At 38.5% G+C, this 18,952-nt stretch overlaps 3 protein-coding genes across 4 annotated transcripts in view; 2 read left to right on the top strand and 1 right to left on the bottom strand.

Moving 5' to 3' along the window:
- Positions 1 to 2,321, top strand: part of LOC138967378 (ankyrin repeat domain-containing protein 29-like) — a 44,564-nt gene extending 42,243 nt beyond the window's left edge. Inside the window, exon 9 of the mRNA XM_070339913.1 lies at positions 1 to 2,321. This exon is cut by the window's left edge and continues 2,096 nt beyond it. The gene's annotated coding sequence lies outside the window, so the exon portion shown is untranslated.
- A 670-nt stretch (positions 2,322 to 2,991) lies between these two features.
- Positions 2,992 to 16,743, bottom strand: LOC138967379 (syntenin-1-like). 2 transcript variants are annotated; one of them, XM_070339915.1, is made up of 8 exons: positions 16,218 to 16,743; positions 10,710 to 10,797; positions 9,257 to 9,463; positions 8,653 to 8,826; positions 7,885 to 8,060; positions 7,225 to 7,396; positions 6,613 to 6,704; positions 2,992 to 6,000 (listed from the first exon to the last, which is right to left on the bottom strand). In XM_070339915.1, the coding sequence occupies exons 2-8, from the start codon at positions 10,758 to 10,760 to the stop codon at positions 5,946 to 5,948; spliced, it is 927 nt and encodes a 308-aa protein (XP_070196016.1). In that variant the 5' UTR covers positions 10,761 to 10,797; positions 16,218 to 16,743; the 3' UTR covers positions 2,992 to 5,945. The 2 variants fall into 2 exon arrangements, with proteins under 2 accessions (XP_070196016.1, XP_070196015.1); XM_070339914.1 differs by lacking the exon at positions 16,218 to 16,743 and adding an exon at positions 11,599 to 11,732.
- The window catches only part of LOC138967377 (phosphatase and actin regulator 1-like), a 73,732-nt gene continuing 66,648 nt past the window's right edge, over positions 11,869 to 18,952 (top strand). Inside the window, exon 1 of the mRNA XM_070339909.1 lies at positions 11,869 to 12,018. Coding sequence (XP_070196010.1) covers positions 11,907 to 12,018 — 112 coding nt within the window. The 5' untranslated portion in view covers positions 11,869 to 11,906. The remainder of the gene's footprint in view (positions 12,019 to 18,952) is intronic.

The following is an 18,952-nucleotide window of genomic DNA, read 5'->3' as shown; positions in this document are numbered from 1 at the left end:
AGAATGATGCAATGTGAAATAACATCAGTACTTTTAACTACTGTTTTAAAAAATGTCTATGGTTCATGACTGACATATTTGAATGTGGCTTTGCTTTAGTAAATGATGAAATAAGAAATGTTAAAACCTTTGTGATTTGCCTTAACATTTGTTTCTGTTGTTTTGGGGTGGGTTTTTTCTTCACAAAAAGATTTTAGTTTATGGCAATTGTATTTTTGTTCTTTCATCTCGTTTTGAAGACAAATAAAACATAACCACAAATTTAGTGCAAAGAGGTGCAATGACTTTTGTCAATATGTCCACAAGGGAATTGGAGGGGAAGAATTTTTTTGTAGGGTCATTTTTGGATTTTATGGAGACTTAACATTAGCAGTTTTCTTCCATTACCAGGAACAAGATCTGATTTAATTACTGGATTGTAGTACATGTACAATGTAGCGTTGTTTTTGTTTTTGTTAATTGTGCAATAACATCTTTCATTATGTCCATTCTTGTGTTCTGTCAGTAGAAACTAACAGTATGGTTATTTTTGTTGCTCTTTGGACGAGGGGAGTTTTTGTGTCTAATTTTGTTTTTGTGGGGCTTTTCATGTCTTGTTTTGTGTTTTGTTGACATTATTACAAATTTTCAGCCTCTTAGCTGATTCTTCAAAGGAGATTAGTCACTGTGGTGTACTCAATTTTTGAGTGATTTTACTTCCTTCTGAAAGTGATTGATTTACTTTGTAGCATTCATTTAAATGATGAAGAGATAGCTTTTGAATTAATGCAGGTTGTGGAAGATAAAAACGAATTAAATAAGAACTGGTTTTGAGTTCATGGACAGCACATGGAATGAAGACAAGTAAAGTAGCTTGCTGTAACTTAAAGGAAGGGGGAGCAGTTGGACTATCGATGTGAATAGAACAGCCTGGCATATGTAAAGGGAAATAAGTCATCCAAAACCTAGGTATAATACGTACTTGGATTTTCTCTGTGTAGTGGATGCTGAGTGTATAGGCGTAGGAAGGTACAGTAAAAGGATTTACATGTTTGTACAGTCATTAGAAAAAGAATTCGCCTTTTGATATATGGAGTAGAAACTATAAATTCAATGCAAACTGAATGGAAAGTTCTTCTTGGTATTAAAATCATAATATCATCGTTTCTCCCTGTTGATTTGACTTTGCCATAAAAGTGCTGACTGTATTAACATTGGCCAGTATGTCCATTTCACGCTAGATTGTACAACTCAGTTTAACCTGTGCTGGGCCACACCTAATAGTCACCAGGGCCGGTATGCAGGAGTCAAGTTAAGAGACTTAAGTCTGGGATAAATTGCACTGAGGGTACAGTTTATCCCGCACTAAAGTCTCAACCATGACTCTTGTATACCGGTCCAGGTCTGGCCAAGGCCAAATGGTGCTCTTGTCAATGAACGTGGCTCCTGTCATTAAATCAAATGTAACTGTGGCACAATAGCCACACGAAAAGTCAATAAATGCCAGCCCAATTGCTGACTGATTAATGAACTTTGATTGATGCATGTACTTGGATTGAGACTTACATATTCACACCCAGTTTATATGTTGACTTGAGGAATGAATGACCAACAGTTTTTTCTATCAGATTCATACTTGGTTCCTTTGCACATTTCCTCTTTCCCTAAAGCCTGTCCTTAACTGGTCCCCCCGCGGGTTAGGGGGAAGAATTTACCCGATGCTCCCCAGCATGTGTCGTAAGAGGCGACTAACGGATTCTGTTTCTACTTTTACCCTTGTTAAGTGTTTCTTATATAGAATATAGTCAATGTTTGTACAGATTTTAGTCAAGCAGTATGTAAGAAATGTGAAGTCCTTTGTACTGGAAACTTGCATTCTCCCAGTAAGGTCATAAATTGTGCTACGTTGCAAGCCCCTGGAGCAATTTTTTTATTAGTGCTTTTGTGAACAAGAAACAATTAACAAGTGGCTTTATCCCATCCCCCCCCCCCCCCCCTTTCCCCGTCGCGATATAACCTTGAACGGTTGAAAACGACGTTAAACACCAAATAAAGAAGGAAAGTACATATATTTCATCACTGAATCATACCCCCCTTTGCTTTTCAGTCTCTACTTCTAGTCATTACCTGGCTTTTTGTTCCTTGCCTCAATGATTCAGACACCATTACTCTAAGAGTGTGTGATGGAGTTCAGTGAATGACATGTTTGTAACATGGGTTGGGTCATGGTAAGCGATTGCCTTGTTCCAGTGGAAAGTGTATGTTTTTGCCTAATCTCTCCATAATTTATGTCGCAAAAAGATGTCACTGTATGTATTTTGAATATAAATCTTCAAACAGTGGCCTTGATATATATGTTGTATTTGTTTATAAAAGTGCTTGAGAGTAAGTGAGTTTGCTGTGGTGTAATTTAGATGTAAGTTTTTGAAATGGTATTGGTACATTAACAGCAGCGTTGAAAGAGGTGTAAATAGCCTTGTTTCTTTGACACACTGTACTACGCACAGACTAACAACAGGGGAGTAGCTGTTGTAGTGTCAGGCTGAACGATGCACACTTCGCACAACACGGGATTTGTTAACCTACAAATATGTAGATGTTTAAGAATATCCGTACACATGTATGGACCACTTTCACAGGCCATCATAAAAAGAAAATCCTGAGTCCATGTAGTAATGAGTGTAATGTAATAATCAAATATTGCGTGAGCCAGAGTGGCATTCGCTCCGTTGTAGTTCCTGTTTTGTGTTCTGTGCGACTGATTTTGAAGTGTGCAGGTGAATTATGCAGCACGTCATTTATCTTTTTGACAGCTGGACTCATTTTCAGCTCATGCAGAGTAAATGATATTGAGACATGAGTGGATTTTAACTGTCCTCAGACAAAGTGAGAATATAATGTAAGAAATAGGAGAGGGCCTGTTAAGAGAAAACCAGCAGAGCAGAAAAGAAAGAGAAGTGACAGTCACAATTGTTCTGTTTGCACACTAAGATCACACACAGAGCGAAGAACTTTGTTTTACAAATATTAATTTATTCTTCTTCAATTGATCGTTATTACAGATGTACTGGTTGACCACTAGACTGGACCCGTCGCGATATAACCTTCGTGGTTGAAAACGACGTTAAACACCAAATAAAGAAAGACAAACACATACTGCTGCCGAAGACGGATGATGTAGTGATCGAGGCAGTTACAGATGAGAACCAGCTATTACACATTTCAGGTCTGATAGTTTACTTTTGGGAATATGGTTCAATAGACAGAGAGAAAAAACAAACGGGAAAGGATTTGGGACAACCAGTAACACAACTGTGGTACAAACAACACAACACTCTGTGAGTTCCTCATTCTTCTGTCGAATTTGATAAAAACAAATAAGTTGACTCGATTGTCAGTATAAAAAAATTCTACACTAGCACTGCCTTACCAACAAAAAACTTCCCTTCAATCCACACTAAACTAACATTGGATAAATTGGTGTACCATTTTGCTTCTTGATTCAACAAACATTTTGAAAATATGCTAAAACAATTAATGAAGACAAAGAAATCAACTGGTCCCTTTTGAACTAAATGAAGGAACTGCTCATTTAAATTACCCTTTATATCGTTAGCATGATCACACAAGAATGCAGGTAGAATTATATTGGTGTGTCCGGTGGTTAATTCACCAGTGATGACAACTATGTATAAAGTACATAGTTGAATATATCGAAAAAAGCCAAAAAGGCATCACAGAAAATACAATAGATAAGTACAACAAAAAGGTCATATAAAATGTCTAGCACTATGACACACAGGCACTATAGTGACTGTTCACATGACATGATCATGAACACATATAATGAAAACAAAAACGATCACTACACATGAACACTGACAAAATTATGTACACTGTGGGATCATTCAGAGACATATCAAAATCGTTCACTTCAATATTATAAACGGGATTATTGATCATTTGAATGCATTGAAAGACATTAAGCAATGACAATTTGACACATTGTTTTATTATAATATTTGAATAAAGGAATTGATGATTTGATTTTATCAAAAAAGTTTTAAAGCTCGCCCGCCAAAGAAAGCGCTAAGCCGAAATGTTCCCGTGATTGTTCTAACAAAACTAAATGTCAATACTGAATAAAGTAAAAAGGGTACACCGCTCTTGGTGTTTCTTTACCTTCTACGTAACATCGTCTGACCACAAAAATGTCTAATTCAACCAGGCACATCTCAACAGAATTTCGCATGTCTCAACAGAATTTCATGAACATAAGATTACAATATTATGTACATATGTACCTTGATCAGATTGATGTACTGTTTCTGGAGGAGAAAAAACCCTCATCATAGCTCATGTTATTATAAAAAGACTCTCCAAGTCATTTAGATTTAAATGAATCATTATGCATGATATTGCTGCACACACCAAAACATTTCCTTTCTTTAACCCCTTGACTGCCTTAGGACGGGTATACCCGTCCTGCACTTGTGCATTATTTCCATGATTAGATACTAAAAACAGATTCTTGGTTGAATTTCCTTTAAAAATAACATAGGTTTTACTTTCCTACCTACTGCCAGTTTGGAGCTAGAATTTTTTGTGAATTATTACACCCCGAACTCCAATATTCCCTGGCAGTCAGGAAGTTTGATTGGCAGCGAAAGGGTTAAAAAAAAAAATGTTTTTTTGTTAATTGTTTTTTTAATCTCAGAGCAGACTTTAACTTTTACCATAAGGCAAAAAAATAAAAAGTTGTATGTTTCTGGTCACCCGACCCTACCTAGTTTTTTTCCCGCCGACCCTAGATTTTTTTTATTGCATTTGTTTAAAAAAAAAAAAATGAAAAAAAGTGTCAATACATAAGTAACAGACGGCAGACGACACAAGGGGCATAACCCCGCATCCCTTTTGTCTCATTTGTTTTGTAATGTGTCGTCTTTCTCTTTGTATGGCAAGTCCAGTCTCTTTGCGCCACTGTATAGTTATTTTCTACCCTGACCAAAACAAAACAAAAAATCCCTACCTACCTACCCTATTTTTTGTAGCCATGTTACCAGAAACATACAACTTTTTTTTGTTGGCCTAATCATAGCTACACAACAACGTACTGAACTGACAGTGAAAACGGAAACAAAACATTCTGTGGTCAAAAATATATACAGCTTTCACAGACTGTTTAACGTGAATATGCCTTTGATCCTATTTCCCTGATACAAAAAGATCTTTCCTGTGAAAATTGGATCATAAGACTGATCAAAGTTGAACTATTCAAACAAGATCAAAGAAAATACACTTTCATATAGCATACTTTTAAAGTATACACGTACTGTCTACGCACGCATACTGAAGTTACTTATGTGCAAGGGTTACTCACAGTGACGGTGACAGAGAAACCAAATGATCAACACTAAAAAACAAGCACAAAGCAACATTTATATTTTTGTTGGGTTGCACCAAAGAGAACCAGAGTTTGTTTTTCACAATTGGGTTGTGCAGTTTCTTTCTCTATTATTAGAGAAACGGAGTCCCTTCAAAGATAATGTAAATAGAAATAAAAACCTTTGCAGAATTTTGGGGAAAAAACACGCAAAACATTATCACATTTTCACAAGCCTTGTCTAGCCAATCAGCAACACTTTAGTGTTTCAATTTTTATTTTATTTTCTCCTTTTCTTTTCTTTGCGTTTGAATTCCTTTCAGTGTTTTATTTCTTTGCTCCATTTGTCTTGGTCTTGGGCCGATTTCTACGGTTGTTTTTGTTTCTTTTTTTTTTCTTCTTCTCTTTTTCCACTTTGTTTGGATGCAGAGAGGTGGCTGTTTTTTCTTGTATTTTTTAGACAATTTGCATTGCATGCATAAAGTTCAAAGAGCCCAAATTCCAAATAAAGTTGAGAGGAAAGTGGTCCATAAACGTAGTGAAGGTTGAAGTGTGTTAGGTCCGAGCTGTAGTTTTAAGGCGTTTACAGATCAGGGATAGAGCTGTCCATCAGCTTCTTGATGAGACTGTTGCCCATGCTGTAACACAAAAGTTGTCACACATTGTCAGAGGGAATACATGGCTTTCAGGCAAGGACTATCTTCAAGGTACAGTGGAACCCCCCTTTTAAGACCTCAAGAATTCTAAGAAAATCAGATCTTAAATAGGAGGGAATCTTAAAATGGGGTTAGATTTACAGAAGTTCTGAACAGAAAATCTGAGAAAACAGGGTCTTAAATTGGTTGGAGTCTTAAAAGGGGGTTCCACTGTAGTTTGTACTGAAAACATTTGTAAAGCCTAATAATAATAATAATTGGGCCAAGTCCACTTTGCGAAGTCTACTTTACAAAGCTCTCTGCACGAAGCGGTGGCAATGAATTTGTGGTAAAAGGCCTTTGCAAAGTCAACTTTGGGCTCACAATTGAGGAAGGCCTTGACACCTGTAAAACTCTTAAGAAACAAAGGAAAGACTGTTACAACTGTAGCACTTTTAATCTGCATAAAGAATGCATTGACACAAGAGATGTCTGATCTTCAAAAGTCCAAATAACTTTTCCTAGTTTTCAGACATACATGTACCATTATCATTTTCATGTTAAACTTGTTTTGCATCACCTGAGATGAATGAAAAAAGGAAAAGCAACACTTACCACTTGACCACATGCTCGTACAGGAACGAGGGCATGATGGTGATGGTGATGGTTCGGTCACCAGCATCGATGATCTCGCCAATCTCGGAGTCCTACAAATAAAAGATTCTTGTTGGTTTGAAAATAATACATCTTTAATTCTTGAGGGTTTCCAAATGATACTTTCTTTTAATTCTCATTGGACTATATAACATACACCAGGTAACCGAATCCTTTTAACAACAATAACAGCAACAACAAGAGACTACTACTACCACACTGTAATAATAAGAATAAGAATACTTTATTTTCTCATAGAGAAATTGTACTTTTAAACAAGCTTGGCTACAATTGCCCTGATGGCTGTGAAACCTTCACAACAATGTCAACAAAATCTTAACTTGCTGTAAAAACAAAACAAAAAACACACAAAAGGACGGCAGAACCTCTTATATTAACAAGTTCACAGCAACTTCAACATTTTAACATGCATAATCTTCTTCACCTTATCCACTCATCTTTTCACTATTTTTTCTCTCCTCTTACCAATCCCTCATCAACACACACCCTACCTTCATTGGCTTACTAACTTTTTTGGACAGAATTTCAAGCATCAAAATAGATTTGTCTTACCTTCAAGCCCACAACATTCTGTCCGTTGACCTCGACGAGGTGATGATCTGTCAGGACGCCATTACGAGCGGCAGACGAGTCTTTGACCAGACTCTTGATCTTGCCGCCCTTGAAAACGAAGCCAATGTAGCCGTTGCTGTCTTTCTGCATGCTCACTGTGCGCTCGAATGGCCTGATGAGAATACAAAGAAAAAAATATATTAAGTGAACTTAGGCAAGCAGAATTACCTGTACTCAAACATATTTCTGAATCTGGCATTTCAGTGTACAGCTGTGAGGATCCCAGCAATGTTGCGTACATCCCACAATCTCCATCATGAAGTCAAATGAACTTGCTCAAGGAGAACCATCACACAGCACTAATTACTAGTTGACATCATCATCTCTATTACATGTTTACCCTGAAATAGACAAAGTCTATATGCATTCATGTTTCACAATAAATTCTTTTTTTTTGACACTTGAACAGAGAAATAAAAAGATTCCCAAAAAACTGTACTCATGCATATGTCAGTACAATACTTTTTAGTCTTTTCATTTGTTTTCCCCACATGCATTCACCGTTGTTCTTCTGCTTTCAATTAAACAAAGGTTACTGGTGATACCCAGATCTTTTTTTCACTCATGCACAACTTTCAAAGCAAAAAGTCTATCCCCTACCTGTCTCTGACTGCCATGGTGATGCGCTGAGGGTCCAGTTTCCTGATGAAGTTGTGCGCTTTGTCGTTGTCCCAGCCGGCCATCGTTTGTCCGTTGATGGCCAGGATCTGGTCGCCAAACCTCAGCCCAGCCAACGCTGCTGCGGAGTTCTTCTGGACCAGGGCCACAAACAAACCCTGCAAAAAGACACCATCACAGTTTCAATATTTTCCTTAGACTAGTAAAAACTGTTGTTGCACTATGGGTGTATGTGGAGTGTGAAAAATCTGACAGGAAAAATATTCGGAATCACAAAAAACACATGTGTACCTTTAATTAAATAAAAAAAAATGTGTGAGAGTATGTGAATGAGAGTGTCTTAAACCCTTTTCCACGCAGAGCACCCAATTGTGCCTGGTCAAGCTCCATTATACTGCTCCAGAAATGATCACTGTACACAATGCTACCTTTGATGCATATCTGTTTCCATTTTTACTGGCTTTCTGCAAGGTTAGATCATTTATATATGCCCAGTCCAGTGGAGGCCCACAAGAAGCTGTGGGGGGTCGATCGGCAACCTCACTGCAGCGGACTTCGGTTTTCACCCCACAGACCGAATTGAAAATTTAGCATGGCTGGGAACACAGAAGAAGAAGATCGTTGATAATTTTGGAAAACTCGCAGTAGAGACTTAGCTACGATTGTTTAAAGTTTGAAATTGACCTTGTTACTTTCACATGAAAAAAATGGGTTATCAGATGGCTTACAAAGTTACAGCCAAACACTCACATTGTTGACATGGCGCACTCGCAGACCCAGTTTGCCCTCCCCGTCCTTGCAGCAGGTCACCTCCCTGATTCCCTGCTTGATCTCGGCGCGCATCAGAGCCTTGTTGTCGTTGCCAGTGATGGGTGCCACCATGCTCTGCGAGGGGTACGCTGGTCGTGTGCTCACCTGCATTTGCTGATACATGACAGAAGAAAGAAGATAGGAATAGGCTTCTCTGCTAAAACTGAAATTTGCAGGCATACGATAAAATACAGAAACTGTCTTGTCCATTTTTATTACGCATAAACATGGAAATTTGTCTTTTGGCACCACATCGCGTCGCTAACAGGACAAACACACAGGCAACGATCAAAACGCATAATTATACATCAATGAAATCAACCACTACATAAAAGTATTAAAATATTGATGTCATTGCTACAACCATCTTGAGGACATTCTTAGTTAAGTCACACCATCATTTCTTTTTTGTTTTGGTTGTCTCTTGCTTGTCCTCTTTACAGGGCAGAGGTTCGTGTGAATGTTTTAATTTGTTTTGAATGAAACATTCCAAAAAAGTTTTGTTTTTTTTTGAACTAGAAAATGAAGAAGAAAGGCCACCAACCTGTGCAACCACGGGCATGTTTTGATTCACCATCTGGGGGGTGAGGTGCAGGCCCATGTAGTCGCCCAGGGAGGGGTAGAGGGAGGAGAGAGAGGAGTCGGAGCCTGAGTGCTGCATGCCGGGACCTGGGGCCAGGGAGGGGGAAACTGATGGGTATTCTCCTCCCCCCTGCGTGATGGCCTGGCGCTGTTCATGCTGCACCTGGGCCTGCAACAAATTTCACTTTATGTCAACACATTTCATTATATATCAACAAATATCTTTTTATATCCACAAATATCTTTTTATATCCACACATTTCATTAAATAATGACAAATATCATTTTAAATCAACACATTTCTGTTAATATTAACAAATTTCATTTTATATCAACAAATTTCTTTTCATATCAACAAATTGTTCACGTACACGTGTGTATATCATAAGCGGAAACCTACGCAATCACTGACTGACTGATTGCTTGATCGATCGCTTGACTCAATGACTCAAGAGACTGACTCAATCTGCTCAACAGTCAATTGTGTTAAGCTACACTGCAGGGGGAACTGTATTTTATTCATAGTGTGTGACATTCATCAAGATTCCTGTTTTCTGTCCATAATCACTTTACCAGAAAATAATAAGGTAATAAATAAATAAACTCTATAAACAAAATTATGAAAAAAAATTTGAAGAAAAAAACAACCCACAAAAACAGCAAAACCTGAATAAAATATGCAAAGATGCTACATACTCTAAAAAGAAGATAGGAATTAATGAGAGGCTAAGAAACAGTGAAGTACAGTTTGTATTTTAACACCAGCAGTCACATTTACATTACCTCAGCTAACAACTCCTATTGATTTAAGTATTCCACAAGTTTGTAATTTAAAAAAACAAAATATACCTCATCTCATATCACACTGGACTAAGCTAAGCTTTTATCAACAAAGAGCATAATTGTAAAGTTATGATGTTGCCCTATATAAATGCTCATTTATTATTATTATTATTATTATTACTAAACAGCAGCCGCACCTCATGACCACAAATGAAGTACATGTACATGTATTGCACAATGCCAAGTGTGCTTGGTCATGTGCCATCAGTGTTACTATTTTTAGATAAAGTGTCAGTGTCACTGCTGTTGGGACAGATTACAGCAAAACATTCAAATGCATTTTCCTTTTTAATTGCAAACAGAAAACAAACAAACCGCAAAGCAGTAATTAACTAATTTGTTTATCTCAAATGAAAATTAACTTTTGTCAAGGCGAAACAAAACGATATGCTTTGTGATACTGATAGGTGTATGAGTGTGTTTGCTTGTATGTTCAGCACTGGACAGAAAGAAATCTTATGAACATGCATGTGCGTTATAATATGTATAATTCACCACCATTAAATTAAAATATTACTCAAATGAATTAATGAATTGTATTTATAACATTAACAAAAACAATATTAACATACCTGTGCCAGTTGGTCCACCTTCATATCTTCAAGAGTTGGATATAAAGACATTCTGACTGTTGTGTGTGTAAAGACTTTGAGATGAAATCTGAAACAGAGAGTAAACATCATACATAATATTAATAGTAATACATACAGGCTTGATCATCAAGTTGATGAATGATTGGTGATAACTAGGACTAGATTTAGCGCTCATTGTCTGCAATTACAGTACGTAAGCTTCTCAAGGTTGTAATTATAAGAACACTCTGTGAAGCTTTTTAGTCGTGGGACAGTTAGTACTTGAATTTTACAATTTTCCCGTGCCTTTCATACTTTATCATTTGTAGTTCTACAACACAGTTTGGGGATTGAGAATGTCAAGTCGCATATTTTTCATGAGAACAATTAACTTTGAACTTATTAAGCCACGTTTGTGACAAAGTCAAAAGCAACATGGCATGAGGCCTTTTAGGCAGACTCAGTAGTGAAGGACAGTCCATACAAGCACTTCAGATCTTGCTTTTCAATGATTTCGGTGGCTACCCGTTATGTTCCAGTTTCAGGTTCGCAAAGATTGTGTATGTATACTCATACTGAAGTGATTCAGCAAAATCGGACTAACTACGACGAAAGACTCAAATATTCAAGAAACGGCACTGTAAATAAGTATTTATGGCTACAAGACTAAAGTGACAAGTCAGTACACATGGACACAGATCGATTCGACAGCACTGCTGTTGGCAGTGTTTTGAAGCCACGAAAGCAGACGCCCTACCTAGGCAGAAGCACAAAACAAACCAAAACAAACACGAAGATCACTGGCAACAGATTAAGCTTTGACATTATTGAAACGTTTGACGAACAAATAATAACAAATAAAGTTTGTTCAAATATATCGTTCACTCACCAAAATAAACGAAGTTCAACAGACAAATGATTCCCCAATTTCGATTGCTAAATTTATAGAACCAGGAACTTTCCACACGTGACGTCACATGTCATATGCTACTGACATCATCCTGACCCGGAGCTCTGACTTTTTGCGCACGCACATTGGTCAAAATAAACTAACACTGAAAAATAACAATTAAAGATATTCATACAAAATGTTTTGAGTAGAGTTCTCGGATTAGATGAAAAATACATATAAATGAAATAAGAGAGTTTGTGTTTTCGAAATCAGTTCCGGAAGTGACCGGAATTCTGAATGTCAGAATGGCTACCAAAACAGATGGGGTCGCGGAAAACCGACCCCCTGATCGCCAAACCAGCGGCAGTGACCCGAAACCGCAAGCTGATGTACAGAACACGGCCAACACAGAAAAGGGTACGTGCGGTTTGTTTATTTTTATGATTGTTAACCGGCGATATTGCTATTAAGGGAACACGCCCAAAAGCTAACCTCATTGGACTCCTTTCCAGTTTCAATCGATCGCAAAAACCGCTGCTGGCTTCCTCGATAAACAATGTATTCAGTTATTTGAATTAATAATCTAAAAATCAAAGACACATTTTTAAATAACGTAATGAATGACTTCTGCAGAGAGAAAACTAGGCGATGAATTACGAATATTACGTAAGCGATGTAATAAACTAATATTGAACAAACAGCGTGTCACTGTCGGCATTCAAACTGGGCTTGGACTGTATTGGAGGATATGATTACTCACCAACCTTCAAAAAAGCAAAATCCTAATAAATATATATATGAGAAAAAAAAAGAGAACAAGAAAGAGCGAGACTCAAATCGAACAGGGATAGGGAAAGGGGGGGTTACTTTTCATTTTCATTATTTCATTTTCAAATTCAATGTTCAATTTAACTTTTTCTGAGGCACTGTCACCGTGCAATATATTTGCAACTCAGACATTTAAATTTGAGTCCCAAAGATACCTTCTTTCTTAATGTTCATCATGTAAACCACCGCAGACTCTTGCAAGCACTTATACAGTTACACAGGCAAAGACTTTTTCCAGGATTACACCTGTCAGTGTCACAACTCAACATGGAGATCTGTTATTTTTAGTAGTGAATATTTGAATCGTCATGACTCACTGACTAAAGCATTATTTGTGAATGAGAAACAAGTTATTCACTGATTCAGTCGACTATCATTTTTTTCAGTTTCATCAACACTGTCCTATATCTAAGAATTACTTAGAATGTTATTGATGTGAGATGGAAGTTGGAACTGGAAGAAATTTCACACATGCTGTTAAAACTGAAATGGTGATTTAATTGTCAGTCTCACGTTGTGTTCATCTTTGTCACAATGGACATTTCTACAGTAAGCCTCTCTTTTGCTTTTAATTAAGTTTTACTGGATGCAGTATTCTGAACAAGAAAATCAGCAACAAAGAAAAATTATTTTTTCTCTATAAAGATTCCTGAATTAAGTCAAAGAAACTACAATGGGAACCTCATGTACAGTGTTTGATTAAGTGAATGGACAAGTTTTTTTTCCCTGGTGTGCCTTGTCATTTGAACCTAACCAGTAAAACTGTCTGAGCCACATCAGTCACCTAACAGCAAAGGTTAGCAGTGACAATGCTTACATCCTGCACCCACATTCTATTTTTAGCATTCTCATTTTTCAAAAGCTGACTGCTTTGACACATAAGCCTTCATGTTGTTTGGTTCTTTGCATTTATGGTGTGACATTTCCTTATCAGTAGAAATTAATTTTCTCATCATTTGAACAGGAGCTTGGAAAGGATCTAGCAGTGGCAATGGGATTTGTAATAGATTTAAAGTAAGTAAGTGATTTATTGAAAATGGATGTTTTAGAAATGTCTGCAATTTCAATTCAGGATAATTTGTGGGAATGTGCTATTCCTAACTAAAGTATATGTGTACACCTATGACCAAAACATGTTTGCCCCACTGGTACTGGTAGGACATAATCACAAGAAAGAAATAGGGATGGTTTTTAAGCTGACTTGCAATTGTGTGGTAAAACTAAACTTAGTATCAGATAATCAGACAGTTCTTGTTGCACAGGAAAGTAATGTTAACACTGAATAGTGGCAGCACATCATACTGGCACAAGTTGTTATCTGCTTTGATAACCAAAGGTCCTGACTAGTACCATCCCTGAGTGGGGACCTTTCTTGCTTTACACTTCAACATACCCCCCCCCCCCCCCCCCCCCCCCCCCCCCCCGCGGGTTAGGGGGAGTCCCATATTGGTCGGGACACGACTAATTCTGTTTCTCCTTTTACCCTTGTTAAGTGTTTCTTGTATAGAATATAGTCAATTTTTGTAAAGATTTTAGTCAAGCAGTATGTACGAAATGTTAAGATAAGTCCTTTGTACTGGAAACTTGCATTCTCCCAGTAAGGTAATATATTGTACTATGTTGCAAGCCCATGGAGCAAATTTTTGATTAGTGCTTTTGTGAACAAGAAACAATTGACAAGTGGCTCTATCCCATCTTCCCCCTTTCCCGGTCGCGATATAACCTTTGTGGTTGAAAACGACGTCAAACACCAAATAAAGAAAGTTACACTTAAACATTACACATCACTGTAAAGTTGTGATGAGTGAGTGATGAAGGAAAGCTGTCAGTTCAATCGTGCATTCTGAAAGAGATTCTGTTTTGTTTTAGCAAGTTCACTTCAACAAGATTATAACTGAACTTTAAGCAGCATGCCCTCTACAAACAGACATAGGAAACCTGTATTTCAGTGTCTTCACTCTTGGGATGAAAAAATATATAGGCATAAAAAAAAGTAATTGTAGGCATGAAAAGAGGAGCATACTTGTCCTGTTAACTAAACAGTATTACTGATCAGAAAGGACAAAACCTCCTGTGCAAGAAATACCATCAGAGCCGCATTGTCAGTATAGACTATAGGGTTGTGAAATTGAAAATAGAAGTGGCATTGCCATGGCAGAGTAAGTTTCTCAGAAACCATAACTGACTTGTCAGATTTTATTAGAAATTTTAAAAATTCCTCTGTATTTATTCTTGTCTTAAGAATAGAAAGAGAGTGAACAGCATGCGTGCAACCTCAGGCTTTGGATAGGGTATTGGATGCTGCTGCCTTGATGATGTTTGGAATAATAAGGGGACTAACTGCGTAAGGCAAGCTGAAAATCTCTATTCATGAGTTGCTCCCCTTCTCTCTCTCCAAATGTCTCTCGCAGGTAACACCAACAGTTTATAGCAGCTAAACAGTTCAGCAGTAATAAAGCTACAACACCAATGTGCCTACACTGTGGCAATGGTTGTTTGATTTATTTCAAAAGACATAAGTTAGCTAGACTCATCAAATGTCAGTAACAGACATCACTGTTACTGTTAATTCATTGTTAGTTAAGTTGTAGTCTGAAAGCCATAGACACTGTGCATGGATAAGGTATGTTACTGAACACTGCAATAAAGGACAGTGGTGCCTGTAAAATGATACCTTCCTCAAGACAGTAGTCACCAGTTTTAGTTTGACACCACCTGTACCCTCTTATTATTTTTGTTACTCCAAGTCTAACTTGTGTGTGAGCCACCTCAGTTTTAGACTTGTTTTCGGGTAACATTGCAGGTGACCTTCAAGATTTTTAGTGAAGCACATTTAAAAAAAAATCTTTTTCAGCAGAGATATAGATGTCTGCCTGAAAGATATATATATACATGTTCTAATTCCAACTTTGTGGTCCGGCTGACTTGAAAACAAAAGATTTGTCTCTTTTACATATTTGTTTTTCTCTTTGATGGTGCTAGTTGCCGAGTTACTTAAAGCAATTCAATGCCATCTCTGTGAAATGTGTATCCCCTTTGATAATTAGTTTGTAAGCTTGTCTTGTTGAGTGGCAACCGGGGTTAGACTTCATACCACAGTAGTTGTATACCCATTAGGTGTATATAACCTGCATTTAACCTTAGCTCTCTCTCTCTCTCTATCTTTTTTTGCCATGTTCTATTTACCTATGGAACAAACGCTGACGCCATCCCCTTACTACCTCATTCATTTTATCAAAGTTTCATTCGCTTGAGACTTCCTAGCAAGCGGCCGCACATTTTGTCAAGCGAAGTTTTGTCTACTTATTGTTTGTCTGTGCACTTAAAAGACCGTTGGGTCGAGATATTTTTGAACGTTTTGTTTTGTCAAATTAAACGTTTCAACAATTTACCTGTCTTTTTGGGGGGGATTTTGCAACCATCAGGGTTCAAATTATTAAAAATGCTTGAAGATTAGTGCTGTAGAAAGTGACAACACCAAATAGTGTGACCAACAATGGCAAGGTGAACCTATAAGTCCCTTGGACAGACCTAACAAGTAACATGTAACAAAAGTATGTAAGTCCTTAAATAATTGTCTGAACTAATTTCAAAACCAAAAACCCAAACCTACTTATTCATTTTCATGAAACATATAAATTTAATATAATTAAGTGCATAAATTTAACCCAGGCATTTGTACTGGTTTGACATTTAGATTAGACTTCCCTCTTGTCAAAAATCAAATTGAAGACCTGCTTGCTTTAATAAACGTGTCGTCAATACAGCCAGACAATATAAGTACTTACCGTTGGTTTTTCTTAGTGAAGCTATTGTCTCCTTGAAGTCGTGCTACTCATCCATGTGTGCGAGCGTCACTGCCCCCTTCAACCGCCTTTCTTCCAGAAACGTGTAACCTCAGTGTGCGGAAAGGACGGCGAGTTCACAGACCACTGGCGTGGAAGAAAAGCACTGTGACTCGCTCTTTGCCTCAGTCGAAGTAAGCGAAGAAAACACGGGTGGAGTTGATCGTGTCCATGTTCTTCTGCCCCACTGATTACCCGCAGGCAAGTACCACCACAGGTACGATACACTACGCTCAGGTAGAGCAACTCGAGACACTTGCACACCCTGTGTTTTTTCTAGCACTGTACTTGCTTTTTCTCGGCTTATCCGAATGCTTGCAGCGATGCTGGCTTGCTCTCGATTGGAGGAAGTGTTTTCAGGTTTTAGTTATCAGTGCCCGTCTCTGCTCTGCTGCGCTTTTTTTACCCCGCTGCAAAGCCAGAAAAAAATTAGACGAGTCCGAAAGCAACACACTGGTGCCTCCTCATCCTTCACTGAAGCAATAACAAGTCGGTCACGTGACGCGCTGTGGCCAACCCATTCATTTAGCGGGGAAAGAAGCGAAGTGAGAGAGAGCCCACGCAGACGATACAGTGTTGGGACCACTGAAGTAAAGCTACCGTAGGTCTCCGTTCAGTCTGTGTAGTACGGGGTAGGGCGAATAGTTGGAATTGCGATCTGACAATACTACTTCACTGGAGTGTGTCGAACACGGGGGAGCGATCGTCCTCGACACGGACCTCCGCCTGACACGCCTTAGTGTGCCACAGTTGTGTTGTGTGTTGTTGTGCGGCTTCTGCTGTCTGTAGCTGCAGCTTAAAGATACACACGCGTGTGTGTGTGTGTGTGAGGAAGAGGGCAGGGGGAGCAGAAGCGCTGGAGGTGGAGGAGATTCAAGCGGACGGCCCCGCTCGTCCCACCGACGTGGTCGACGACGGTGACGATGCGGGGCCAACTGAACCTTCTGAGAGTTCTCAGGAAAAGCAGACGACCGAGAACGCTCCCGATACAGCCGCTTCAGATTCCGAAATTACCAACGCCGACACCTCCACAACGTTATCGTTGTCGTCGCATTCCGTAACCTCCTCACCCCCACCATCGCGATCTCGGCGGCTGCTGTACGGATTTGTAGTACGGTTACGGCGAAAGAGGCGACCCAAAGTAGCCAAATCAACAGTCCCCAAATCTCCCAAAAGCAAAGGTATGAAACACTTACACCTGTATGTACAGAAGTAATTATGGCTGTAGTGTGGGTCTCACATCGCAAGCATGCCACTGGTGGGTGTTTTTACACCTTTCAGTTGACAGGTTGTTGTCCACTGCCATGTTTTCGCACAGCTGTACACGTTTATAACTTTATCTGTGGCGTACTATGTTTCATCAGTGGATGGCTTTTGGGATAGGTATTCCAGTACTCACTGTTTTTGATACTGAGTACATACTGCTGAATGCAAATTGATTTTGGCTATACCAGGGCCGGACCAAATGAGTTGTAAGGGGGGGGGGGGTTCCTCCTTTTTGGGGGGGGGCAAAGCAAAGCAGGCGCGCGAACTAGGGGGGTCCGGGGGCATGCTCCCCCGGAAAATTTTTGAAAAACGGTTAAAATCTGTGCAATCTGGTGCATTCTGGGCCTTGTTTTGAGGGTTAAGAGCAGCATTGTTTTGGTGCTAAAACTAGTAAAAGTCAAAGCAAGGTACATGCTTTTTCCAGGGGTGGGGTTCCGGAACCCCTGGAACCCCCCCTGGGTCCGGCCCTGTATACTGACGTTGGTGGTGATTCTGATTAATATTTGATGTTAATTTACAGATGAGCTGATGAAATGATTGACTGCTTCAGTGTGTGTTCTACTTCTAGGCACTCACATTGATTAATAGGGTTAAATACCTACTGACTTATCCTGTGGTTATGCCAGATGACTCATATGCTGCTTTTAACTGTACATGTGTTTACATCTAATGATCTATTTTACCCCCATTTTAACTCTAAGATTCCCTATTTTGAAGACTTGATTTTCTAAGATTATTTCAAAGTCTTAAAAAGAGGGCTCCACTGTATTAGCTGATTGCAACATTAATCAATAAAATTTCAGTTTCCTGGAGAAGATTCCCTTGAAATTTAGTTTCCCATGACAAGGCCCAACAAAATTAGAGTTGGTCACTTTTTTTGTTTGTTAAAATTAAAGTGTTTTTTTTTTTATTAGTCGGAACTCACGCGAACTATGTCTCCTTGATGTATAAGTAGAGTAGCTAGTTTGTAAAATCGGATTTTATCATTTTTATTTTATTTTAAAGTTTTGTAAAGGCTCAGAAAAAGTTCTGTGTCCGGAGGAAAAAAAAACAGGATTTTGTGTGTGATCGAAAACACTGACTTTTTTCCTTGGCCTAATGAAATAATAACTGTACCCAGTACAAGAAACAGCAAGTTCGTATTGGATTTTGATTGGAGTTTTTCGCACAAGTCCATTATGCATTCGGTACATGACTGGGTGTGAATTTATTACATGTACTATGGACTAGCTCCTTCGTCCGTGCGTTACAAATGTGTCCACCAGTGTAAGATCACTTTACTCCTTGTCTTCACTGCTGTGTTTATTCTTCATGTACAAAAATCTTGACTCATTTCACATTACAATGTATGCTGGAGCATGACTGTGGCTCAGACGCCCTCGAATACCTAATTTTGTATGCAGATCTTCACA

This window comes from Littorina saxatilis, linkage group LG5 (assembly GCF_037325665.1).
Source record: "Littorina saxatilis isolate snail1 linkage group LG5, US_GU_Lsax_2.0, whole genome shotgun sequence".
NCBI lineage: Eukaryota > Metazoa > Mollusca > Gastropoda > Littorinimorpha > Littorinidae > Littorina > Littorina saxatilis.
The sequence above is the reverse complement of the archived record's forward strand: the minus strand, read 5'-3'. Positions and strand labels throughout refer to the sequence as shown.

What these genes read in the sequence shown, in the direction of transcription:
- LOC138967379 (XM_070339915.1), bottom strand. Translation starts at nt 10,760, where the DNA reads ATGTCTTTATATCCAACTCTTGAAGATATGAAGGTGGACCAACTGGCA. An exon ending in AGAATGTTGTGGGCTTGAAG is followed by an intron (nt 6,705 to 7,224) that starts GTAAGACAAATC and finishes TTTTATTTGTAG; the next exon opens with GACTCCGAGATTGGCGAGAT. An exon ending in TACGAGCATGTGGTCAAGTG is followed by an intron (nt 6,001 to 6,612) that starts GTAAGTGTTGCT and finishes TTTGTGTTACAG; the next exon opens with CATGGGCAACAGTCTCATCA.